Here is a 26,732-nt window from a genome sequence, read left to right on the forward strand (position 1 = left end):
GCTATCCAGGTTAGTGGCCAACATCACCACCTGTGGCAACATATTCCAAACACCAACCACGCGTTGCGTGAATTCCCCCCCCCCCTTTATTAGTTCTAATTCTTCCCCCCAGCATTTCCACTGTATGTCCCTCTGAACTGCTAAATCCAGGATCCCTTGGTATGTCCCCTAGATTCAGCAGGTTCGCACCACTTCCACAGAACCGGTTGTTAAAAGGGTGCTTGTAAACAATCAGTTGTTAAATTATTTGAACCCCCATCACCAGAACCGGTTGTTGAATTATTTGAATCCCACCACTGCCCACCACCCCCCGCCCCTGGCACGTGACGGCAATGGCGGCGCCCGGGACAAGCCGCCCCAGATGTCCCCATTGGCACTATGCGTCTGAGCGAAGGAGAGGGGGAAAAATAGAACCATTAGAGAAAAGGGGGTCTGAGCCCTTCGGGGATAGGGCGGTATGCTAAATTTAATAAATAAATAAATAATAATAATATAGAAGAGCAAGAGAGAGAGAACAATCATTAAGCAAGAACAGACACTCTGACACCATTTTAAGTCAAAAACATTCTGTTATTCAGTTATTTGGATTGTTCAGTCACAGGGATATAACTGTGTGTTTGTTTGTGTTGCCATCAAGTCACAGCCGACTTACGGTGGCCCCATGGGATTTTCAGAGCAGGGGATGAGCAGAGGTGGTTGGCCACTGCCTGCCTCTATGCAAAGTGACTGTGGACTTCCTTGGTGGTCTCCCATCCAAGCACTAGTTGTCAAGAAACTGAGTTCCCCAGTGCAGGTTTTTGGTTCTTTCACATATCCGTTCAGGCTTTAAGGCCTCCAATAAAATATTAAGCGTGGGGATTTCATAGGGTCGTGCTTGCAATGTGGCAAAGCCCTGACCATTTGAAATTGTCTGCAATACCCACCGACAAGAATACACAGTTTACTGAAAAGACTGGAAATCCTTTGTGGATCACTTATTTAAAAACATATACAAACAGAGAAACAACAGCAGGATTCAAGGCTTAAAATGAAAACAGCGTATTGGATTATGACAACGTTATAAGAAGGACCAAATGGGGGTGGGGGAAATGAAGAAGAGGAGGAGGAGGAGGAGGAGGAGGAGGAGGAGGAGGAGGAGGAGTTTAGATTTATATCCCCCCTTTCTTACAATCTCCTTGCTCTTCCCCCCTCACAACAAACACCCTGTGAGGTAGGTGGGGCTGAGAGAGCTCCGAGAAGCTGTGAGTAGCCCAAGGTCACCCAGCTGGCATGTGTGGGAGTGTACAGGCTAATCTGAATTCCCCAGATAAGCCTCCACAGCTCAGGTGCCAGAGCTGGGAATCAAACCCAGTTCCTCCAGATTAGATACACGAGCTCTTAACCTCCTACACCACTGCTGTAGGTACTAATTATAAGCATGGAGTTGGAATTATGCTGGGATCCTTAGTGAGGTAGCTGGAAGTCACCATATAGATCTGTAGGTGTTTGTGTATGTGCTTTTTTCTTTTCTTTTTTTCATTTAGCATTGCTATTGTGGGGGGGGGAGGGGACTAGATTGGGTTTCTTCTTTATCTTTCTATGTATGTGTTATTCAGATGTGTAAAATAAATAAAAATTCTCAGCAGTGTGAAACTGAGATAAAGGTCAGGTGCCAGCAGTATACGGATGGTTTCAAGGACACAGAACTGAGAAGCCATATTCCAATTAATTAAAGCTGACAACGACGTTATTGCTGTGTGACTGTAAGCAAGGAAAGGGTTTATTACTGCAGATAAATCCTCACTCCAACCCATTAGGTTACCCAGCTAGCAAATGGGTTGTGAAGTTGTCTTGGATAGATTTGAGGTTTTCATCTTAGCTTTGCTGTGCTTCCTTGATCCATCATTTGGACCTTGAGACGCAGGCTCTTGGCGCCTTCCGATGTAGCTGCTTGACACCTTGGGACTTTGAGACTTGAGGACTACAAATGCTGCCCAGTTGATGTTCTGACAGAGTGACCTTTAGAACAGCTGGTTACAGCTAGTAGAGTAACACCTTGATTTTTGAATTCTGAATCTTGTATCTTGCCTTTCAAACCAATGCTATTTTCCTGTACAGTTAGCCTCACCACCCCTTTTTCTTCTTGAAGATCCCTAGTAGGATAGGCGCTAGGAGGACACCACTCCCATATATCATGTGGGGGGGGGGGCGGGGTGTTTGGTTGGCAGGCCAGCCAGCCGCCCCCTCCCTCCCCCCACCTGAACAAGGAGTTGGAGGAGCATTGCACTGCCTGCCTCCTCCTCCTCCTCCTCCTGTACCCCCCACCAGTCTTCTCCTCTTTCCCTTGGTACCCCTCCTCCCCGGCCCGGACTTTGCCACCCCAGAAGAGTTGCTGCGATATCATGGTGGAATCCACAGGTGCGGAGTGAAACGCCAAACCAAGCAACCCTCCACCTTCCTGGCACGGCCTCCATAGCGCTTTCTCAGCGAGGAAGGGTTTTGGAGGCCACACTGGGGCAGGAGAGTCAGTCCCCCACCCCTTGATTAGGACTCCTTGTGGAGGCCACTCTGGGGTGGCCGAGGGTTGCTCAGTTCAGTGCTCCGTACCACCTGATGGACTTCACCATGCCACACCAGTGTTGCTTCCACAGACCTTCAAGGGCTGCAGAGGCCACATTGGGGTGGCAGAGGCCATGTGGGACTTTCTTTCCCTCTTTATCTTTTCTTTCTCCCTTTCTCTTGCTGCCTGCCTGCCTGCCTGCCTGCCTGCCTGCCTGCCTGCCTGCCTGCCTGCCTGCCTGCCTGCCTGCCTGCCTGCCTGCCTGCCTGCCTGCCTGCCTGCCTGCCTGCCTGCCTGCCTGCCTGCCTGCCTGCCTGCCTGCCTGCCTGCCTGCCTGCCTGCCTGCCTGCCTGCCTGCCTGCCTGCCTGCCTTTCTATGGAGGCTGCGCTGGGACAGTGAAGCCCCGGTGGGAGGAGGGGGCGCAATTTCAGTGCCTGCCCCAGGCGCTATTTTCCGTAGCTATGCCCCTGCCTAATAAAATGAATTTTGCTGAATTTTGAAGGGAGAAGCTAAAAGAATTGCCGGAGAATAATGCTCTCGGGTCATTCACACTGTCATATTTTGCGTCATTTAATGGGCTCGGGTTTTTAGAAGATGTGGCTAATGCGGATGCCTAACGTTTGGAAAAAGAAACATAATTACCATAGTAACAGCGTTTATATGTATGCTTTGCTGGGTGTTAAATCAGCTAACCTGCCCTTTGAGGAACTCTGGGTGAAATTAGCAGAACAAAATCCAATGAAATAAATATAATTGATTCACTCAACATTATTTTTGTACATAGCTACACTTATACTATGTATTTAACGTTGTTGTTGTTGTTGTTGTTGTTGTTGTTGTTGTTGTTGTTGTTGTTGTTGTTGTTATTATTATTATTATTATTATTATTAAAATTTCACATACCGCCCAACCCTCGAAGTGCTCTGGGCATTGTACAATAAGCCATAGGCAAACAACAATAAAACACAAGGTATAAATATAAAATATACTATAACATTAACAAGTTAAAACAATAGCAGCATCTCACATATATTGGCGGCACCTGATCCCATGCTTGAGCCCATGCTTGGGAGGGGACCGGCAAATTGCCGAAGATGACACAACAGATGGTATATGGGGCATCAGGAGGGGGCAGGCAATCCGCGGCCAGTCTCCCCAAAAGCCCGGTGGAACAACTCGGTTTTACAGGTCCTGCGGAACTCACCAAGGACCCACAGGGCCCTAACAGTTGGAGGGAGAGTGTTCCACCAGGCAGGGGCCAGGACTGTAAAAACCCTGGCCTGGGTAGAGGCTAGCCCGATCAATGAGGGGTAGGGAACTACCAGCAGATTTGCCTCTGCAGAATGCAGAGGCCTATTAGGGACATATGGGGTAAGATGGTCATGAAGGTATGAAGGCCACAAGTGCCTTAAAGGTTAACACCAACACCTTGAAGATGATCCGGAATTCCACCAGGAGCCAGTGGATCTAATAGCCATATAAGGTCAACACGTTTAGATTAAGACTATCTTTTTGTTTGATCATAACTATTTTAATATCTCAAGAAATTAGGCATCAAAGCAGAGACAGCAATTGGGATGCAAGAAGAAAGGTAGTATATTCCGCAGGCACAAGTATTTACATTTAAATCCCATCTTTCTTCCATCAAGGAATTTCCACCCAGGCCCAGATCAGACCTTAATCTGGACAACCGGGTTTGATTCCCCACTCCTTCACCTTAGAGGCAGAGGCTTATCTGGTGAACCAGATGTGTTTCCGCACTCCTACATTCCTGCTGGGTGACCTTGGGCTCGTCCCAGTCCTTCAGAACTCTCTCAGCCCCATCTACTTCACAAGGTGTCTTGTTGTGGGAAGAGGAAGGGAAAGGAGCTTATAAGCCACCTTGAGTCTCCTTACAGGAGGGAAAGGTGGGATATAAATTCAAAATTCTTCTTTTCTTCTTCCTCTCCTGCTCTAATCAATTAACTCCATGCAGCCTGCTTTTCTCCCTTGTTCCAGAAACAAGCACAGAATTGCCAAACCCAGATACGTGTCCAAACACGACACCAGAACGAGGACGGCCCCTGCAGCCGCTGCAAAACGGAGCGCCTCGGCGTTCAGCAGGACGCTTTCACCGAGCCCACGAAAGGAAATGAGTTCTTTATGGACAAACTGAAGTCCACTGTGAGTGAAATAGCAATGAGCAGGAACAGGCTGCAAGAGGAAAACCTCAAGCTCCAGCAGGAACTGAAGATGTGCCAAAGGAAATGCCAGGTAAAGGTCCAGCCTGATGGCCACTGTCTGTCTGTCAGGGCTGTGGAATATTGAGGTGGATGCTGTGAGTCATGGGAGCCCAGAGAGGGGCTTTGGCCAGGTGGAAGCTTTGACAGGTGAGTGCTTTGAGATGTTGGTGTGGTGTAGTGGTTGCAATATTGACCTTGGGCAGGCATGTCCCAAACTGAAATCTCCACCCGATTATGGAGCTTGCTGGTTGGAGTTGTCTTTGGCCAACCTGCCGTATCTCAGCTTAACCTATAGGGTTGTTGTGAGAATTAAAGTGGGTGGGGTGGGGAAGCACCTGGGAGGAACGGTAGGATAAACTGTATGGTGATTGAGTTTATATATAGACATTTCAGGCAGTGACCAAGGTCATTTACACACTTGTGGTCTCCTTCACACCAAGTATACATTCCCTTTGGGTTTGATTCTCAGTTTTGCACATGCTTCCCCCTCTTCAGAACTCACCGCACTGTCAGATCGAGAATCCCGGTGTTTTCCAAAAGTTATTAAAGCGTGACTTTTTCCTATTCCTTCGTAAGGAAAGCGAAGGAGATCCTCAGGCGTTTAGCTTTCTTCCCCCGCCCTCACCACAGCAATTCCTCCTGCTCTTCAGGCCACCATTTCAGAAGGATCAGAAGAGCTTTTTTTTTTAAATGCTGCAAGTTGAGAAGAAATTGACATGAAATTGACGTGCTCTAGCAAACTAACACCAGACCAAAGATGGTAGGAAAGGCTGAGGCTGGAACTCAGGGTTATGGCAAACTCAGGGTTACTATCTAAAATAGCAGTCACATGTCTCTTCTTCCTTCTCCCTCCCCCTCCCCCCCCTCCCCCGCAATGTCTCTCAGAATTCTCTGTTCTGTGAATTCACTTCATGGGCTGCCATTTGCAAAGTAGGAAAGATTGTAATGCAGTGGTAGGGGTCCCAGGCCGTTCCTGTCAACTGGGCCAAGGGTTGAGGAGAACTGTGACCCAGGAGAAAAAAAATGTAAAAAGAAAAATAAGGTTTCATCTACATACAGGAAGTTCTTACCACAGAGTTCTTGAAAATTTCTAGAGCTGCCCAGACGGGAATAGAGAAGGTCTAGGACAGTGGTGGTGAACTTTTGGCACTCCAGATGTTATGGACTACAATTCCCATCAGCCCCTGCCAGCATGGCCAATTGGCTTCTATGTCCATAACATCTGGAGTGCCAAAGGTTTGCCACCACAGGTCTAGGAGTTGTCAGAAACTCAATGGTAAAACCAGATAGCTGCACCATAAAGTTTCCAGTGATTCCTAGCGCTATCCTTTTAACTTCTGGGTAGCCCTAGGAATCACCAGGAACTCTATGGTAAGTAGATGAGGTCTTATTTTTCTTTTTAATTTTTCTCCGGATTTCGCTTCTGACAATGGAACCCACCAGCAGTGTGGCAACCTGTCACAAGTTTTGGATCCCTAGACGTCATGCAAGACGGAAGGGAGTGAGAGGTGAGGCTGCTGTTTTCAGAGGAAGCCCTGTGTGTGGCTGCAGTGTCCTTCCTGCTCAGCACCTTGTAGCACCATCAGCCATTAGGACAGCTCAACCGTTCAGAGTAATCCTTTTTCTTTCCCACAAAGAACCACAAGTCAAGGTATTTCTATTGCGACTTGTTTCTGAGATATAGGACTTCAGTCCTTCATTTTAGCATCCAAGTGCCTTTCCAGAGGCTATTTGTGCAATAAATACAGCTGAGAGTCCTTGATGAAAATTCAGATACCTTCCTTCACGACAGCACTTATGGGATCTTATTTTCCCATTGTCCCTGGCAAAATGTGTTTTCCTCCCATCTGAGGTAGCAAACCCACTGCAACGAATTGCAGTATTTGTGTTACGCAAACGTTCCATGTGCCTCTGAGTTTATTGGAGACGGGTAACATAATAGCCATCTGTCCCAACCAGTACCATTTTATAATCCTGTGAAAACTGTGTTTTGTTTTTGACATTTAGAGGTCAAGACTCCCCCCCACCCTCAAGCACAGGGGCACTCATTAAGGGGGGAAGGTGGCCAATGACAACGATCGTACCCTCAAGATTTTACTTGCGTAGACGAAGAACGAAAATACATTTCTTAGGGGTCGTTGTTGTGGGGGGTAGTGACAAAGGAAAGAATCCTCTGTTTGCACATTTAGCATCCAGATGCTGAGCCAGTCCTGTTTAGCAGTCAGTACATGCTAGTGAAACTTGCACCCTGATGCTGTAGAATTCCGAGAGGTTCAGGATTTTTAATTTATTTAGATATGCATACTCTGCTTATCTCTCCAGTGGGGACTCAAAGCAGCTTACAACATTGTTTTCCCCTCAGCCCATTTTATTCTCCCAACCGCATCACTTTGCCTGGGATGGAGCGTCTGGGTGGAGGCAGTTGTGGGGAATCCAAATCTCAGTCCGATCTTCTATCCCAGTGGTTCTCAACCTGGGGGTCACGACCCCTTTGGGAGTCGAACGACCCTTTCCCAGGGGTCGCCTAAGACTCTCTGCATCAGTGTTCTCCATCTGTAAAATGGATCAATGTTAGGGTTGGGGGTCACCACAACATGAGGAACTATATTAAAGGGTTGCAGCATTAGGAAAGTTGAACCACTGTTCTATCCAATACACACCAGCTAAAACAGGGGTCTGCAACCTGTGGCTCATGGACTACAATTCCCATCTGCCCCTGCCAGCATGGACATCTGGAGAGCCACAGGTTGCAGACCCCTGAGCTAAAATAAGCAAAATTAGCTAGGAGGAACACAGATGAAGGACAATTAGGTCCAATCCTCCAGCATTTCCTTATTTGTGGCCCCGACTTGTAGCAAGCACATAGATCACAAGCCGCAGCGGAGGCATAGCTGGGCCGGGCCATAGAGGGGGTGTGGCGGGGGTGTGTGGGGGCAGGCAGTGGGCTTTTCCCCACTTCAAAAGTGAAAGTGGAGGGGCCCCCTGCTCCATGTTCGGCGCATGGTTTCAAAAAGGTGTACTTCCGACCAGCATCCGAAATGATGTGCGCTGAGGGGTGGGAGGAGCGGCAGAATCAGGGTGACTGCGTTGTCACTGCGTTGTCACTGCTGGTGTAGTGGAGAGTGCTGCAGGACCCCAGGATATTTGCCGTGAGGAGCGCGCATCTAATGGTGGGTGGGGAATCTACCAGTGCCTCGGCAGGGGCACAGGGAATTCGCGCGCCCTGGGCGCACTTTCCCCTCACTTCGTCTCTGGTGTTGGGGAAATGTCTGGAGATGATGGGGTGCGGAGCATAGAGAAGGCAGGATTTGGGGAAGGGAGGGACACCAGTGGCATATAATGTCATAGAAGCCATCTCCCAGAGTGGTCATTTTCTCTAGGGGAACTGATCCTTGTCACCTGGAGATTAGTTTTAATAGTGGGATATCTCCAGCCACTCCCTAACAGTAACACTACCGGTAAAGCAGCAGAAGTGGCTGAATTGGGTCCTCATGGAGTGGTGTAAAGAATGCACAGCCTACTAATTTGGGGTTGTTCCCCCCTTCAGCTGGAGGGACAGTATATGAAAATGTTTACTAAAGATCCCATAGTGACTGTAGTAATTTAAAGACCCGCGCGCGCGCACGCACACACACACACACCAAAAATTCCACCCATCTCAAGAGACTTGCTTTGACTGCTTGTTGTGAATCTTTTTTGGAACTGAGTCACTCCTGACTGCTCCAGAGACTCTTAAAAGCTCAGCATTTCAATTTGGAAGGTACTCGAGTAAATGGAGAAAATACCCTCCTACAGTTCTGAACTTCTGACTGTGAAATCTACAACTTTTTCCTGTTCCTTGTTGATTGATGACCTGTTCGCAGATATCAGTTAGTTGTCTGCTATCGGATAGTAGACTTGCATTAGCATACCTACCAAAAGCATATAATACGTAATTTCAAGAACATGGAATGCATTTTTGGGAGGCAGAATATACCCTATGGATGTAAACAGTGGCTTCAGATTGGCTGCTTGACTGGCTACATCTGCTTTTTACCCAGGAAGTCCTGGAAATAGCGATTCTTTGAGAAGAATTATGAATTAGGGGTGATAAAGATACTGATTCGATTCAGATATCTCTCCTGTCCCACTATGTTTTACCATGCCCCCCTCCCCGGGCTTAGGGGATCCACGGGGCCTATGCTTGGGGCAGTGGGGGAAACTGCAGTGCAAGAGTGGGATCAGAAAAAATTGAACTAGATTCTCGGAGACCCAGGTTCAAATCTCTGCTTTGCCACGGAAGCTTTCTGGGTATCTGGGCTCCCTCACGGTGTCATGAGGGTAAAATGGAAGAGAACAATGAAAATAATGAAATAAGTAATAATTTTGAAATGTCAAAATTCAAGGGTGAAATGTCTCTGGAGAACCAAGTTTGATTCCCCACTCCTCCACCTGAGTGGCGGAGGCTTATCTGGTGAACCAGGTGTGTTTCCGCACTCCTACATTCCTGCTGGGTGACCTTGGGCTAGTCACAGTTCTTTGGAACTCTCTCAGCCCCACCTACCTCACAAGGTGTCTGTTGTGGGGAGTGGAAGGGAAAGGAGTTTGTAAGCCACCTTGAGTCTCCTTACAGGAGAGAAAGGTGGGGTATAAATCCAAACTACCCCTCCTCCTCCTCCTCCTCCTCCTCCTTTTCTTCTTCTTCTTCTTCTTCTTCTTCTTCTTCTTCTCTGATGAAATTATTCTTTTGCTGGGGAAAGGCTAAGTTTAAATACAAATCATTGTCCTTGCAAAACATAGTGCCTTCCATGAGACAGTTCTGTGATCATTAAGTAGGATGGTATTTTCTCCTGTATTTTACTTGGAAATGTCCCTCTTTACTAAGACTTTCAGTGTGTAGGCTTCAATATGTGTTTTATTTTTGAGAGAGCCTTCTGAGGAAAGAGATTTGCAAGTGAAAATCTCAGGAAAGCTATCAAAAGAGGAGAAGAGTGCAATCACATTAAAAGCTGTTTTCCAAGTAAAACGACGTGCCTTGGATTTCTTCAGCGTAATAGGATTTTTAATGCGAGAAAGCTTCAAAACTAATGTTTGAATGAGCAGTTTTGAATGCAGCGTTTGGATTTGTTTAGAATTTCGAAGCCCGGTTTACGGAGGTGAAAGATGAACTGCGGTCACGGGAGGATCTCCTGAACATGGTGGAACTGGAATGCCAACAGTTGCAAAAAGAAGTTGCCAAAATGGAAGACTATAAAAGTAAGGAAGATAATCACGTGAAGTAAGTACTGGAAACCCAGCTCTGCGCTTTGGAAGTGGGATGACCTAGGGCGTTTCCCCACTTACCTCGACCCAAGGTTGCTGCGTGCAACTCCCAGCGCGACTCATTTCTGGCCCGCTCCCGGGCTTCCCCACGACCCCGCACTCTGCGTGGGGTCATCAAAAGGCGCCGTTTTGAGGAGCACCAGGAATGACGCGCGCTGAGGGGGCACGACAGCGTCAGCGTCGGGGCGGCTGCGTTGTCGACGCCCCTGTAGTGGGGAGTGCCGGGGGACCCCGCACTACTTGGGGAGAGTAGCGCGCAGCAGCAGGTAAGTGGGGAAACGACCCTAGTTACTTTTTCTCACCATGTTCTAGATATAGAAAGCCATCTGCAAGAATATGTATGTTGGCCTTTCAAAGCAATTTACTGTGTATAGGCTCCACTTATTCCACTGAGTCCAGTAGCATCTTAGAGCATCAAAGCTTGTAACCTCCCCGCTTCTCCCCCCCCCCCACAAAATCTTGTTGGACTTGAATCTAGCTGTTACTGCAGACCAATATGGCTTCCCTCCTGAAACTAACCCTGGTGTATAAACAGATATTCTGGGTTAACATTTCAGATCATTTTCCATTTTGGAAGCAGTGTTGCAGAGCTCTCAAGGTCAGACATCATGCTACAAGGGAGATCTGTGACTAGATTTTGCAACATTTCTTTAACATAAAAGCTGCAGCAGGCACGCTTCCCCGAATGTGGATTGGGATCATAGTGCTGGGACCTGATTCAGATCAGTAGCAGGGTACTTGGGGGGGACTGTCATTTCTCTCTCTTCCCCTCCATCGCTCCCAAAATAGGGATGGTCCCCCATTTCTGAGGTAGCTATTTTTGGTGGTGGCCCCATCCCCATGGTATAACTTTCAGAAGATATTAGGCGGACTTCCACCCCGTCCTGTTGGGCACAGAAGCCCCCAGCCTTTTTCAGCCCACCTACACCTTTGGAATTCCGGCACAGGTTGCTATGGGCAGTCACAAAATGGCTGCCTTAGGAGGCGGAGCCAAACACCCAATGTCAGGGAGTGAGGTTATGCACAACATCGACTGTAACTCTTCAACATTTCAGGCAGAGGCTTAACAGCAGGCCTTTTTAAATGAACAGATTGTTGAAAAAATATTTTCTTGCTTACATGGAGCTTCCTTTCAGTCCTGCAGCGCAAGCGCTTGTGCAATGCTGGCAGCTGTTGCCAAAGCAGTTTTTAGAAATCGTCAGAGCTAGTCAGATCTCCATTGGCAAATGCAGAAGGCCTGCTGGGCCAAAGCCCCACTAGGTCACATCCACTGGCATCAGTGTTAGCTTGGAGAGGGAGACAGATTTAATCAGGGGCAGTGGTGGGATCCAAAAATTTTAGTAACAGGTTCCCTCGCCAGCCCCCCCTCAGCAAAGGGGGCAGAGGCGTACCTAGGCAAACCTGAGCCCTGGCCAAAACCTGAGTTGGATGCCCCCCCCCATGGGCAGCCACCCCACCACGACCCCAAAAAACTTTTTTACGCCAGGTCATTTCTAAATCATTATCACATTATAGAAAATGCCCCAGCTCACAAATCTGAACACAGCAATGGTGAAACACACAGGTTCTTTGATAGAGACTGGTGAGATAAAAGGCACGAAAGGCTGAGAATCAATGAATTGCAGTACCTGGGATTAACCCAGTTCAGGGAGTTACATTATTAGTCGCAATTGCTATATGGAACCTTCATGTTCAAAGGCAGTATGCCTCTCGGGGAGGAGAGGGCGTGGAGATGGAAAAGCGGACCCAATTAGTAACCCCCTCTCGGCACACACAAATAATTAGTAACCCACTCTCGGGAACTGGTGAGAACCTGCTGGATCCCACCTCTGATCAGGGGACCCACATTTGAATCCCTTCTCTGCCATGGAATCTTGCTGGGGGACCCCCAGACCATTCATACTGCCTCAGAGTTGTGAGGATAAAATGGAGAGCAATGTAAACCACTTTAGGTCCCCACTGAGGAGAAAGGCGCACTATATGAAGTAAATTAGTAACTATGTACATTTTTTAATCTGTTCAACGGAAAGGGACTAGTCGCAGTGGTGGCGAACCTATGGCACTCCAGATGTTCATGGACTACAATTCCCATCAGCCCCTGCCAGCTTGTCTTTTGTAAATAAAAGAGAAACCAGTGGATTGTCATCATTTGATAACGCTATTAACAAAATGTCAGTTGCCAATTGAATAAAAAAAATGGAGAAAGCAATGGCGCAGATGTGATGGCAGAAATGGCTCTTGTGGGAAGGAGGGGATTGGGGCAGATGTAACGCAAGGAACACACCATGAATCCCTGTCGTTGCAGTGCTGTATTGGCAGATGCGGCAGCAACGGGAAGCAGGTTAGCCTGTCCCTGTATAGAACACACCTGAGTGAAGCTTGAGGAGAATTGTGGGAAAATCCTCAGATTTGTCCTCAGTATGTCGATAGTTCAATCTTCTCCAGTTATAACAGTCTGCTGGTTTCCGTGACTTTGATTCAAGTAACTTTGTATCCTGCATTTTCTGTGACAAAGATAGCACTTTCTTCCTGCTCTGAGCTTATTTGGATTTTTCCCCCAAGGGAAGAATCCGGGCTTGTAACGTTGTAACGGTTCCTTTTTAAAGGCTTCAGTCGGCTTATGCCCAGTGCATCAAGGAACTGGAGACCAAAAAAGTTGAGATGCTTGTCTTGGAACAGAGGTGTGAAAATCAACAGAAAGAGCTACACCAGGTAATTCCCACCCGATGTGTTTCAGAAACTGATGTTACAAAAGGATTTCAAAAACACAAGTAAGGCAACGTTAGGACCTAAGTTGTACTCCCACTTTGAAGTTTGTTGGAGTTATTAATCCAGAGGTTTAGGAAGATGCTTTGTGTGATACTTGTGTGCCCGGGAGATCTTCTTGCCTTTTTTCTCACATATTGTCCTCAAATGTTTTATCCCGGGAGAACCAGAGGTGGGATCCAACCAGTTCTCACCACTTCTCTAGAAGTGGTTACTAATTTTTTCTGAGTGCCGAGAAGGGGTTACTAAAGCAACCTCCCTGCCCAATAGGGACTGGAGGTGCGTGTGTGCGGCGGCGCCACTGTTTGAATCCCACCACCATCGGAACCTGTTATTAAAATTTTTGGATCCCACCACTGGGGAGAACCGTCAGCTGCAGAACCCTTGCATGTTGCATAGGATTCTGGGATGAGTTTTCGGGCACAGTGCTGTTCTTAGGAACTGCTATCTTGGTTTGATGGCAATTGTTTTAAGTGAATGGAGAACAAACTCTAAAATAAGGCCTACTCTAGAGTGACAGCCCCAGGGAACTGATAGGTCCAGTCATACAATATGTCTTCCAGAGATGCTTTTCTGCTTTAGTATGAGGTGATAAATTTGTAATGAAAATGCAGGCTGTATCCACTTAGCGAGGATTCTCTTCCTGGCATTCATTACCGCTGTGAATGCGGAAGCGTGCACATTTGCTGTCAGCTTCCAAGCAGGAGTTTTCAGTGAGCACCAGAATGGTGTGATGGTGAAGACCAGAGAACTCTAATGTGGAGAACCAGGTTTGATTCCCTACTCTTATCTGGTGAACTGGATTTGTTTCCCTGCTCCTCCACATGAAGCCTGCTGGGTGACCTTGGGCTAGTCACAGTTCTGTCAGAACTCTCTCAGCCCCACCTGCCTCACAAGGCATCTGTTCAGTGGTGGGATCCAAAAATTTTAATAACAGGTTCCGTTGGTGGTGGGATTCAAACAGTGGCGCCGCCGCACACATGCACCTCCAGTCCCTATTGGGCAGGGAGGCTGCTTTAGTAACCCCTTCTCGGCACTCAGAAAAAATTAGTAACCACTTCTAGAGAAGTGATGAGAACTGGTTGGATCCCACCTCTGCATCTGTTGTGGGGAGAGGAAGGGAAAGGAATTTCTAAGTCACCTTGAGTCTACTTTCAGGAGAGAAAAGCAAAGTATTACATTCAAACTCTTTTCCTTCCTTCCTTCCTTCCTTCCTTCCTTCCTTCCTTCCTTCCTTCCTTCCTTCCTTCCTTCCTTCCTTCCTTCCTTCCTTCCTTCCTTCCTTCCTTCCTTCCTTCCTTCCTTCCTTCCTTCCTTCCTTCCTTCCTTCCTTCCTTCCTTCCTTCCTTCCTTCCTTCCTTCCTTCCTTCCCCCTGAATTTTTCCTCGTACCACAGGAGAGCTTTTGGAGGGTTCCTTTAAAAATAAATCTGGATTGCTCTAGCATTATAGCAATTCCTATAGCAATTACCATTTTAAATAAAGGTTCTCCAGAAGTCCTTCAGTGGTGCCGCAGCGAAAATGTGGTGCCTTCAGACAGGAAGGGCAGTTAGAAAATGGCACTGATAAGGGCAGGGACTGCACAAATGCACAAATTCCTATCCAGATGGCATGATAGCATGTTTGGATGGTGCCCTTCCCAAATTATCTGAGAAAGGAGAGTTTGGGAAAGAATGCCCCAAAACCTGGCAAAGGACGGCTGGACCAGAATTATTTTGTCTCATTTATTTACAGCCTGCCTTTCTTTCTGAGTCTTGAGGCAGACTGTAACGTATAAAACCAATGCAACGAGACAGCATAAGTCATCCAATAAATAGTGCCATAGAAAAATGCAAACAAAAGCTACTCTCAGGCATCGCACACCATAAACAATGCGGCAAATGGATTACAGGGGTGGAAGAGAATGTGGTTAAAGCATGATGGTACCATAATAAACAATGCAACAGACGGCTCCCTTATAAAAGCACTTTCCGAATCCATTCCATCATATAATTGTCTTTATAAAAGTGCCCTTCTGAGCATTTCTAATTTGCTCAGAATGATAGAAGGAGAAGAGGAGTTTGGATTTGTACCCCTCCGATCTCTCCTGTAAGGAGACTCAAGGTGGTTTACAAACTCTTTTCCGTGTATTGCTTTCACGGCCGGATTCAACTGGTTCTGGTGGGTTTTCCGGGCTGTGTGGCTGTGGTCTGGTGGATCTTGTTCCTAACGTTTCACCTGCATCTGTGGCTGGCATCTTCAGAGGTGTATCACAGAGGAAAGTCTGTTACACACTGTGTGTAATTCAGAAGTGGTGCGAACTTGCTGAATCCCACCCCTGGGTAATACTTGCTGAATCCCACCCCTGGGTAACACTGTTCTAAATACTCCATTAATTTGTTGGTATTTTCCCACTTGTTATTGGCAAAAAGGTTTTGGAAATCCACAGTCTTCATTGTACACCCAGGAGAGAACTGACAATCCGGGAAACGTGACTTTCAAGGCTGTGTCCAGTGCCAGAGAACAACCCATTAAATGGCTCTGGTCGCAACATTTTAATATCCTATATTGTCTTTATTTGGGGGCATTTTCTCTTCAGTAGGCTTCCAAAAGTTATTTCCGACGATTCTTCTTGCCTAAACAACAACCCCACTTAGGGAGATGGGAGGGAGACATCTTTTTCCAAACATCCGTTTTATTCCGTACCTTAGCTTGAAGCACCGCCTGAGCCTCGTTTTGTTTATTTAATTTATGTTATCTATAGTGCACCTTTCTCCCTGAGACTCAGTCAAGTCAGTGCAATCAATAGGATGAGGAGACATCTAATAAACTATATAATGGGACTGGGATAGCTGGAATCTTTCAGATTCTCTGGGGAGAAGGCAAGAGAAAGCCTTGTTGCGTTTTCCTCTAGTCCACAGGTGTCAAATTTGCGGCCCTCCAGATGTTCATGAACTATAATTCCCATCAGCCCTTGCCAATTAGCCAATGCTCATATTGGGAGGGGCTGATGGGAATTTTATTTTATTTATTTATTTATTATTAAATTTATACACCGCCCTCCCCCTAAGGGCTCAGGGCGGTTTACAACATAAAAAATAATACACTTTAAAATACAATATGTAATCATAACAATAAACAACAGCAGCAGCTCAGAAAAATAGATGGCATCCAATAATCAAAAACTCCCTCTAAAAGGGAACAACAAAGCCCCAGATTGTTAAATTAAAAAGGGGGGGAGGGGAGGAAGAATTGTAGTTCATGAACATCTGGAGGGCCGTGAATTTGACACCCCTGCTCTAGTCTCATCACTGCAGGGACAGACGAGAATCCAGAATTAGTTTTCACGTCAGGGGCATCCGAACAGCTGCAAGATCACCCTGTTGTTCCTGGCAATGAGAAAAACAAGAGGCAGTCAGAAGGAGCAGAGGAGGGAATACGCGGGCTTCAATAAACCTAACAATTCAATCTTCAACCATTATTTTCATTATCAAGTCACACCTGACTCAAGGCACCCCTGGTGGGGTTTTCAAGGCAAGAAACATTCAGAGGTGGTTTGCAGTTTCCTTCTCTCAACGTCACACCCCTGGTACTCCTTGGAGGCCTGCCATCTAAATACGTGCCAGGGTCAAGACTTAGAGGGTGTGATTGGCTCAAGGTCATCCAGCAAGTTTCCCTGGCAGAGTGGGGATTCGAACCTGGGTTTCGCAGATTCTAGTCCAGGGGTCTGCAACCTGTGGCTCTCCAGATGTTCAATTGGCCATGCTGGCAGGGGCTGATGGGAATTGTAGTCCATGAACATCTGGAGAGCCACAGGTTGCAGACCCCTGTCCTAGTCTGACACCTCAACCACTACACCAGGGATATTCAGCTCTACCCTCCAGATGTTCGTGGACTATGATTACCATCAGCTCCTGCCAGCATGGCATGGCTGATGGGAATCGTAGTCCACGAACATCTGGAGGGGCAGAATTGAACGCCATTGCACTACACCATACATCTTTTTAAACTTATTGAGCACAGAAGGGTGTAAGTCTACTTAGGATTGCACAGGGCTCACATGTGACCTTTTCCCAAGATGGATCCAGGAGGAGGGGGGAGCAATACCGACACAGTCCCACTAGTGTCTTAGCACCTTACAAGACACTGTCAGTCGGGTCAGCTCATCCTATTTCTTTTCTGGTCTGACCAATTCAGTGATTTCCAGCCATTCAGGAGCCCTTTGACATGCCACCTGGGGCTGTTCTGAGCTCCACCCCCCAGTGGGGCACCTGCCCTGTGTTTCAGGATGGAAAGGGCAAGGCTCTTGCTGGGACAGGCTTGTGGCTGGCAGGCGGTTCCCACTTTGAAGCCATCGCTGCAGGAGGAACAGATAAGTTGGCTGCCTCCCTGAGGCACAGGTCTCATGCCAAGGATGGAAGTACACCTGGCTATTTTGATTGATGGCAGTTGCAACCTGTGAAGTGGGTACCACTGCCTTAGTACATTTCTTTCTTTCTTTTAATACCTTTCTTTCTTTTAAAACCTCCCCAAAACTGGTCTGCGATCCACAAATCCATTTACTGTCTAATTGCATTGAAGGAAAAAGGACCAATAATACACAGCCTGCAGGTAGATTTCCAGCCCCCCTCCAATCAGTATTTTTCATGACTATTAATTTTTGCAGAAAATGTTACAGGCGGAAGGACAGTTTGGTTGAAGGCTGTTGGCCAATTTGTCTTCCAACTGTCTTCTACTCCTCAAGTCCATTCCCATGGGGCACCGAACCAGGAAGACAGATAGGTGAAAGTATAAATTCTAAGACGAACCAAGTAGCAGAGCTGCGTATTCTGAATCATAAGGCACTGCGAAATCTCCCTGCCATCGCTAATATGGTTGGAAAGGTCAGCATATTGGAGCCAGAGAGCCCCCAAAGTCGGTGGTCGGTGAAAAATGATACAATCTGAAACTCTGCCTTCCCTCCTCTTTTCTTTTTTGGGTCACGTTCACCGCAGATAAGGGACCGTCTTTATCAGGAAGCGCAGTCCCATCGCTCTGAGGTGGAAAGAATGAGGACAGAAATCTCTGACCTGACAGGAGAGCTTCATCAGAAAGAGATCACTATAGCAACTATCGCGGAGAAAGCTGCTCTTCTGGAAAGGCAGTTACAAATGAAACCGGAGCTAAAAGAGAAAATGTTAGGGAAACAACAGGTATGCAAACTGAATAGAAATCGCAATGGTCAGTTGTTCTTCACAGAGATTAGCTCCTATTGGCGGCCACAGAAGTTATTACCTCGTAAAATATGAGGGGAAACAGTTTGGCCGGAGCAGGAAATAAGGCCATTTGTCTCCCACTAATATTACTACATCAAACAGAAGAAAATAATCAGGACTTCGTCTTATTATAATACATGACCTGCTGTCCAGAATTCCTGACCTTGTTTCTTCCTGTTAACTATTACATTTCCTAGCATTCGGCTCCTCGTGAACATACTAGCAAGGTAAAAGTGTTTAGCCATGATGCCCATAAACCCTAATAAATCCACGAACCCTAATAATATGCAACCTGCATTGCATCCATTAGTTCATGCCTACTGGAATTATTTAGAATAATTAGGTGTTATGTCCCTTTCTGAGGAGTCCTGAAATTTTAATGTGAGACTTTTGCGAACTATTTTGTGGATTGAGTCTTGTCACTCCACCAAGATCTCCCCGCCAGCATTGATGCAGTGAGTGAATTGGAGGCCCCCTTGGCCGTCTTTGGGTCCCGTGATACATCATTTCAGCCAACTCTCCAAGGATGATGTTGACAGAATTCTGGCTGATGTGAAGCTAACCACTTGCCCCTTAGACCCATGCCATCGTGGCTGGTGAAAGTTCTCAGTGATGGGGTGTAGGGGCCCACCTGGCGGACATCATCGATCTGTCCCTGAGGCAGATTCCGCATGGGCCAAAAACAGCGGTGTGAAAACAGTGTAAGCCCTTTTACACCATTTTGAGCCATTTTACATCATTTTCACACCATTTTCACACTGCTGTTTTTGGCCCATCCGGAATCCGCTTGAGAGAAGCTGAAGGAGGCAGTGATGAACATCTCCTGAAAAAGCCATCTTTGGATCCTTTGGATCCAAACAACTACCACCCAGTAATCAGTCTTCTGTTCCATTCCTGGATGGGGCTGAGAGAGCTCAGAAGAGCTGTGACTAGCCCAAGGTCACCCAACTGGCATGTGTTGGAGTGCAGAGGCTAATCTGAATTCCCCGGATAAGCCTCCACAGCTCAAGCGGCAGAACGGGGAATCCAGATTAGAATGCACCTGCTCTTAACCACTACGGCACTGCTGCTCTTAACCACCACGTTAGCCTGTTCTGATCCATACTCTTGGAGGAGAAAGGCAGGCTCAGAATATTATGCCCTCCATTGATGATGGTAAAGCCTTGGGCAACAGACATATTCATGTTATTCAGCGGGTGATTTGATAAAAGCGTGGATGATTAGATAAAGTGCAAGAATCTGCAAGTAAAGTTTTACCTGAAGAGCATTTTTATGGGCAGTGTAACTCACACAGCTCTCCCGCTCCCACGACTGAATAAGCGAGTTCCTTTCTACCCATTTCCCAAGCCATTTAGGAGGGACACTTTGGATATGAAGTAAACAAGATTAAATCACTTTCAGTTCAGATGCTGGATTAAGCTTCTTGTTGTGCAAAATTCTTGAATATGGGGTACCGAGCGGCTAATGCACTCTGTGAGAACTGGACTCAAGTCCTTTTCTTTAACTCGGCCTAAGTAGTTATCTGTGTTAGAAGTTAATTGCACTGCGTGATAAATGCTATCGGTAAATCCAGCCCCTGCTTTCTGTCTTCTGAAAAATATTACGACCTCGCTACACAACAAACAATATTGATTTTAGACTAGCACTTTCATGAAGATGCTGGAAGAATTATCAGAGGTCTTTATCTCTCCTCGCAGAATGACCGTTCCAAGGACTCTCTGAAGAGAAGAAACGGTTAAGTCTAGAGTGCTCTCGCACAGAGATATTTGTCCACCCGGGCATCCAAACTGGTGTGCATTTATTTATTTATTTCATTCCATTTTTAAACCGCCCTCCCCCTAAGGGCTCAGGGCGGTGTACATCAACATCATAAATACAAATATAAAAACAATCTATAACAATATTTAAATTCATAGAATTTAAACAATTTAAAATTTGCAGATGGCGACTTATCCCAACCCCATTCCTGCCCATGGGAGACCAAGATGGTATGAGGGTCAGATGGTCATCCCGGCTGGCCAAAAGCCTGGCAGAACAGGTCCTTTTTGCAGGCCCTACGAAAACTTTGAAGGTCCCGCAGGGCCCTGATCTCCCTAGGGAGCCTGTTCCACCAGGTAGGGGCCAGGGCAGTAAAAGCCCTGGCCCTTGTTGAGGCCAGCCGGATCTTTTTTGGGCCAGGGATTTTGAGCATCCACACAAAATCCTGGTGTAATCTTCCTGTTCCACGTTTTCCTGGTGTTCAATATACTCTTCCTCAAATTTGCTTTACTGTTTTGGAAGGAACGCAGTCCGAGTACATGGACACATTAACCAGAAGGACCGGTTTGCATTTTTCAGCTCTGTCCGTATCAGTGCCATTTTCTCGCTGTTAGCCTATTAAAATCATTTTTCCCCCAACACTTTTTTTCCTGACATTGCACCACAGGGCTTTCTGACAACTTTCAGTTAAAGTCTGTGATTGCTGTAATGCTATAGCGCTGCAATGATCTAGTGCAGTGGTGGCGAACCTTTGGCACTCCAGATGTTATGGACTACAATTCCCATCAGCCCCTTCCAGCATGGCCAATTGGGGCTGATGGGAATTGTAGTCCATAACATCTGGAGTGCCAAAGGTTCGCCACCACGGATCTTGTGTCACAACTATCCGTCTCCAATGTTAACACAGCTATTATAGTCTATAGTGGATGGCTGAAGAAAAGGATACAAAGAAGATGGGTGGGGAGTCACTGTGGCAGTTCCAAGAGATGATGCCGAAACACCATCCATGGAAGGGAAACATTAGGGAAAACATGGAGGAAAGTGCTCAGAAAATGGAAGCTCTGTTGTCAACGCAAAGTATTTACTGTATGTTTTGTTGTTATGCGTCATCTTAGGTCCAAGGTGATCAAATAGGCATCAATTCTTTCATTTAAAAACTCACTTTTTTTCCATCTAGCAACGTAACATGAGATCTCCTGGAATTGCAACTGATCTCCAGACAACAAACATCAGTTCCCCTGGAGCAGGGGTCTGCAACCTGCGGCTCTCCAGATGTTCATGGCCTACAATTCCCATCAGCCCCTGCCAGCATGGCCAATTGGCCATGCTGGCAGCGGCTGATGGGATTTGTAGGCCATGAACATCTGGAGAGCCGCAGGTTGCAGACCTCTGCCCTGGAGAAAATGGCTGCTTGGGAGGGTGGACTCTAAGGCATAACCTGCTAATCTCCCTCCCTTTTCCAAACCCTAGGCTCCACCCCCAAGATCTCGAGGAGTTTCCTAATCCAGAGGTGGCAACTGTAGGCACAGGGATGATGGCTAAAGTTATGAAATTGAAACAAGAATCTGTAAACATTCTTTTACAATAGATTTTTTACAGCTTTTTTTAAGTGGCATTAGAATTGGATTTCACTCCCTAAATCGAATCTTCAGGACTTCAGGACCACATCTCCCCATACTGCCCATGGAGGACCCTGTGGTCCTCTGACAGTAATCTGTTAGTTGTAGGGCTGGCTTCTGCCAGAGCCACTGCTTTTTCGGCTCCATCAAAGCACTCCCGACATATGTTCATCCAGCCCAGAGGCATAGCCAGAGGTGGGATCCAACCAGTTCTCACCACTTCTCTAGAAGTGGTTACTAATTTTTTCTGAGTGCCGAGAAGGGGTTACTAAAGCAACCTCCCTGCCCAATAGGGACTGGAGGTGCGTGTGTGCAGTGGTGCCAGTTTCAATCCCACCACCGCTGGAACCTGTTATTAAAATTTTTGGATCCCACCACTGGGCATAGCTAGGCCAGAGTAGTTCCCACCAGGCCCAGGCAACGCAGGCAGGCTTCTTCTCTGGGATGTTCCATTCCTTAAAATTAAGTGGGAGGTGCGTCGTGGGGGGCGCCACGGAAGGGGGGCGCCTTGGGGGAGACCGCGGGGGGCTGGGAATTTTTCCGCCCCCCCACGCAACTAGAATCGGTGCGCCCGGTGCGTTGCGCACACCCCCGCCCCTTGGTGGCTTTGCCGCTTATCCAGCCTCTGCTTAAAAACCTCCAAAGGAGGAGACCACACTCCGAGGTAGTGCATTCCACTGTCGAACAGCCCTTGCTGTCAGGAAGTTTTTCCTGTTGTTTTGGTGGAATCTCTTTTCCTTCACCTTGAACTCCTGGTCCTAATCTCTGGAGCAGCAGAAAACAACCAACATGACATTCCTTCAAATATCTGAATATGGCTGTCATGTCATCTCTCAACCTTCTCTTCACCAAATTAAACATAGCCAACTCCCTAAGTCTCTCCTTGTAGGGCATGGATTCCAGACCATTTACCATTTTGGTTGCCCTCCTCTGGACCCGTTCCAGCTTGTCAATATCCTTCTTGAATTGCGGTGCCCAAAACTGTACACAGTATTCCAGGTGAGGTCTGTCCAATGCAGAGTAGGGTGGTACATCTGTCAGTTTCAGAGAGCATGTAAAACTGAACCGTTTTGCTGCACAAGATTTGTTGAGATCTGCTGGCCCTGATTATTAGCCCCTCAGGTGTTAGTACGTGTCTTATGGGTAATGTGGACTGATTGCCATCTGGAGAAAAGTGTTTATTGAATGTTTTAAAGTAGTTTTCTAACTCATATAATGTATAGTGATTTTAATATGTATGTTAGCCACCGTGAGCCTGGCTTTGGCCGAGAGGGCGGGATATCAAATCGAATAAACTAAACTAAAATTAAACTAAATTCACGTGTCAGTTTTTTATTTTTGCAGTGTATTCTTTCAATGCTAGGAAAGCCCTGATCTTGTTCCTGTCACAATCAAGACCTCTAAACATTAAATTTTACCCATTTCAGTGGAAGAGAAATGCTCGTACTTAATTCCATCCCATTTAATCCAGTGGGGTTTTTTTAATTGATTGTGCCCTATTTTAATTGATTGTGCCCTATTTTCTTATAGGTGGTAGTCGTTTTTTTTCTTAGAACCAGAACTATTTTTTCCCCAAAAGACATTCTCTTTTTTAACACGCGTATACTGTAATTTTATAGAGGGAGGTTTTAAAAGAAGCATATAGTAACGATTTCACCGTTTTTCTGCATTTTCCTTTTGTGAAAACATTACTTGAGGGATCACCGTAATGGAAATATTTACAAGAGTGGCAGCGAAGGATTTCTTTTATCCCTCTTTAAGACTTCTAGGGCAAGAAAATTCAAATGTGCTGAATGATCAAAACAAAAAGCAGGCACTGCTTTGAATGCAGGGTTCATCGAGCCTTGTAAGATGATGTTTTCATATTATATAGGCTGTTCTTCCATCTACCCATTTATCTTCTTTGCTGTTTCCAGAGGCAGTTCCACCGGCGTTATCATTTACTATAAATGCTCTGTGATTACATATGGTAAATAAGTAGCAAGATGTCGCTTTGTGCCTGTTTCTTTGCTGAAGTGTACGAATTCAATTACGGCGGAGTTGTAAATAAACAGATTTTTTTTGGTGTTTTGCTTTGTTTTTAATTTCCTTCGCTAGATGATAGATTTGTCTGAGAAAGAACACAAGGCCCATTCAGATTCCACTCACGCGCCGGAGCGGGAGAATGAAAGTTTACATGACGAACTCGTTCAATTGCCAGAGGACCCAGGAGCATCTTTCCGGGTGAACTTCGTTACATACTCCAGAAGGAGTTGTGGCGTCCCTACTGCAGTCGTGATGCAAGAAAAGGAGAGGTACCTGACTGACAAATGTTCTTTTGTCCCTTCTGAACTCTTTTTCTGACGTCTCCAAGGCAGATGAGAGGGATGAACTCTTCTGCGGTTCTTACAGAATGGATAAATTATAGATAAATCTGAGAAGTCCAGCAAAGGTCCAAACTACATGTGATGATGGGGCTTCCAAGAATGGAACCACAGATGCATTATGGGGCCTGAAAAAGGAACTGTAAGGGGTGGGATGGGTGTCAAACAGAGCTATATGTCTGTGGGATCTAAGACTGTTCTAACTTGGATTTCCCGAGTTCAAATTGCCCCCTTCATTCTTCCAAGCCTAACATGCCTGCCTACCTCCTTCCCCCTTTTCATTTCTTGCTGTCAAGTCTCATGTCGAATCCCCACTACCTTCTTAGCCAGGTTTCAGGACGCAAACTAACCAGGTTTGAGGAACGACCTCCTCATTGCTTGCACGGCAGATTCTGTTTCTGACGCTCGTTCTCCCCGTTATCCCGTGTCCTAGCAGGACCTGGTTGCAAGTGGCATAGACCCCCATTGATATGGTTCAGAGCTGATCCGTGGGGAGGGACAAGGATTGAAACCCTGACTCGTTTCCTGCCGCGGAGCGTGACACAAAAATTGAGCAACCAGTCAGTTCTCTGCCGGTGCTGAAGTGATGCACGCGCAGCCAGCCTTTCCTGAGTTTCTTTTTTGCTTTTGCAATCGCCGAGCGAGAGCAGAAAGGGACGCAGAAGGACATTAACCGGTCAAACATGTAGCTGTTGAATCTTTAAATGTTTACACAGTTAAACAGTTAACTGTTCACACGGTTAAACGTTAAACTTTAAAACGTTAGCCTTTTTTGCGATCCTGCCCCAACAAGGCACGTTTCTGCAGGGGAAAAGGTCCCACCCCATCAAGGCACGCCAGCCAATCAGGGGAGACCAGTGAAGTGAGATCACCTGGTAGTGGGGATTGCTAAGAATTCTGGAACCGGGCGTGTCTGCTGTGTGCTCGCTGCGGTGGGGAGGTAGAAACTTCGATGAAGAGGTGCGGTTTCACTACGACCTGGTTTTGATCTGCGTAAAATTTTCCAGTGGGAATTCGACCTGAGATGACTTATGGCAATGCCGTAGAGACTTAAAGGCAGGAGACATTCAGAGATGGTTTGCCACTGCCTGCCTTCACGTCACAACCCTGGTATTCCTCGGAGGTCTCCCATCGGAATGCTTGACCCTGCTTAGCTTCTGAGGTCTCATCTAGCCTGGAGCTCTCCAGGTCAGGACCTTTAACCCCATACCAGGAATTAGAACAGCTTGAGAAGTCATTTTCTGTGAGGAAAACAGTACATGAAGAGAAACATTTTTTTAAAAAAAAACACCTCCATTACTGTGGCCCAGACACTTCATAAATTAACCGGGTTGGCACGGGAAAGGTACAGACTTTCCTTGGCAGGTGGGATTTGAAACTGAATCCCCCTGTCTGACACTCTAACCCAGTGGTTCTCAACCTTCCTAATGCCGCGACCCTTTAATACAGCTCCTCATGTTGTGGTGACCCCTAACCCTAACATTTATCCATTTTACAGATGGAGAACACTGATGCAGAGAGTCTTAGGCGACCCCTGTGGAAGGGTCGTTCGACCCCCCCCAAAGGTGTCGCGACCCACAGGTTGAGAACCACTGCTCTAACCAATATACTTCACTGCCTCACCGTGGGTCAACATTTAGAAATGAGTGTTAATATTTCACAACTGGATGGGGGTTTTTTGCAACATTTAGGGATGTAAGGAATCAAATAATGGGGCATTTAACTGGAAAATGAGGATCCGCGCAACACGCTGAGTACCTAATGCGTGGCGTGATTGTTAAGAACAGCAAAGACATATACGGCTTGATCTCTTCAAGTCTAGCAGTTTTGAGTTTGACCCCCCAGCTACTTTTATACAATGACACTTCAGGGCAGTGTAGTTTACCGCGGCCTCACTCCAACCATTCCGCCGCAATTCCATCAATTATAGCAGGAGGCAAGCCAATGAAGCCGAGCTCGCTGCCATTCTTCACATATTAATGTAAGAGAGCGGGCCGTTCCATAATAGTCCGGGAACTATTATAATGCGATCATAATGGGTTTCATGACCTGACAGGAAACACTGCTTTCATGGGACTCCTCAGCTGCCGACCTCTGCCAAGGAGGGGAAGGGCAGGTTGTCCTAATAAACTGCTCTCCTTGAGCAGCCTCCTTTGGAAAAGATGAATAGAGAACGGCCCTTTCTGCACAGCCCAAATAAAATGTATTGAGGACAGAGGGGAAAGCATTTGGGGGGAGGACTCCACACAGGGTCCCCCCCCAAATGTCCTCCAGACGTCTTATTTCAACTCAAGGGTTTTTAGAAAACACTAACTTAGATATCTTTTCCCCCCTCAAGACAGCTTGAAGACATCTCCTGATTGCCCTGTGTGAACAAACAGGCAGGAAATGTTTTATTTCTTCCACCCAGTAAAACTCTTAATTTCCACTAGCATCCGCCATTTTCTGCCTCTCAAATTCTCCATTCGCTGCGCCCGCCATTTGCTGAACTTGCCCTGCATGCATCACTTCCCTGCTCTAACCAATATACTTCACTGCCTCATCATGGGTCAACATTTATTTTCAGTAAATAAACTACCCAAATCAACTCAGCTCTTCCTGCCAATTCCAGCAATGTATAGTTTTCTTGTTTTTTTAAAAAAAATTCGATGAGCTATCTTCAAAGACACAAACACACGATTATGAGAATCACAGCCAATTCTCATATCATTCGTTTGTGTCTTCAAAGATAGTTCATCGAAGTTTTAAAAAAAACATAACAGAAAAATGATATATTGCCAGAATTGGCAAGAAGAACAGCTGAGTTGATTCATGTAGTTTATTTACTGAAAAGAAATCCGGGCACGATGCACGCAGAGCAAATGTCCCAGGCAAGTTTAGCTAACGGCAGGCACAACAAACGGAGGATTCGAATGGCAGAAAATGGCAGG

At 46.5% G+C, this 26,732-nt stretch overlaps 1 protein-coding gene across 4 annotated transcripts in view; it reads left to right on the forward strand.

The window, feature by feature from the left end:
- Window positions 1-26,732, forward strand: part of DEUP1 (deuterosome assembly protein 1) — a 73,885-nt gene that overhangs the window by 23,686 nt on the left and 23,467 nt on the right. For all 4 annotated transcript variants that reach the window (XM_048495658.1, XM_048495659.1, XM_048495660.1 and 1 more), the window contains exons 7-11: window positions 4,539-4,793; window positions 9,874-10,019; window positions 12,670-12,775; window positions 17,802-17,999; window positions 23,537-23,733. In XM_048495658.1, the coding sequence (XP_048351615.1) occupies window positions 4,539-4,793; window positions 9,874-10,019; window positions 12,670-12,775; window positions 17,802-17,999; window positions 23,537-23,733 (902 nt within the window). The remainder of the gene's footprint in view (window positions 1-4,538; window positions 4,794-9,873; window positions 10,020-12,669; window positions 12,776-17,801; window positions 18,000-23,536; window positions 23,734-26,732) is intronic.

The sequence above is a fragment of the Sphaerodactylus townsendi genome, linkage group LG04 (assembly GCF_021028975.2).
Source record: "Sphaerodactylus townsendi isolate TG3544 linkage group LG04, MPM_Stown_v2.3, whole genome shotgun sequence".
NCBI lineage: Eukaryota > Metazoa > Chordata > Lepidosauria > Squamata > Sphaerodactylidae > Sphaerodactylus > Sphaerodactylus townsendi.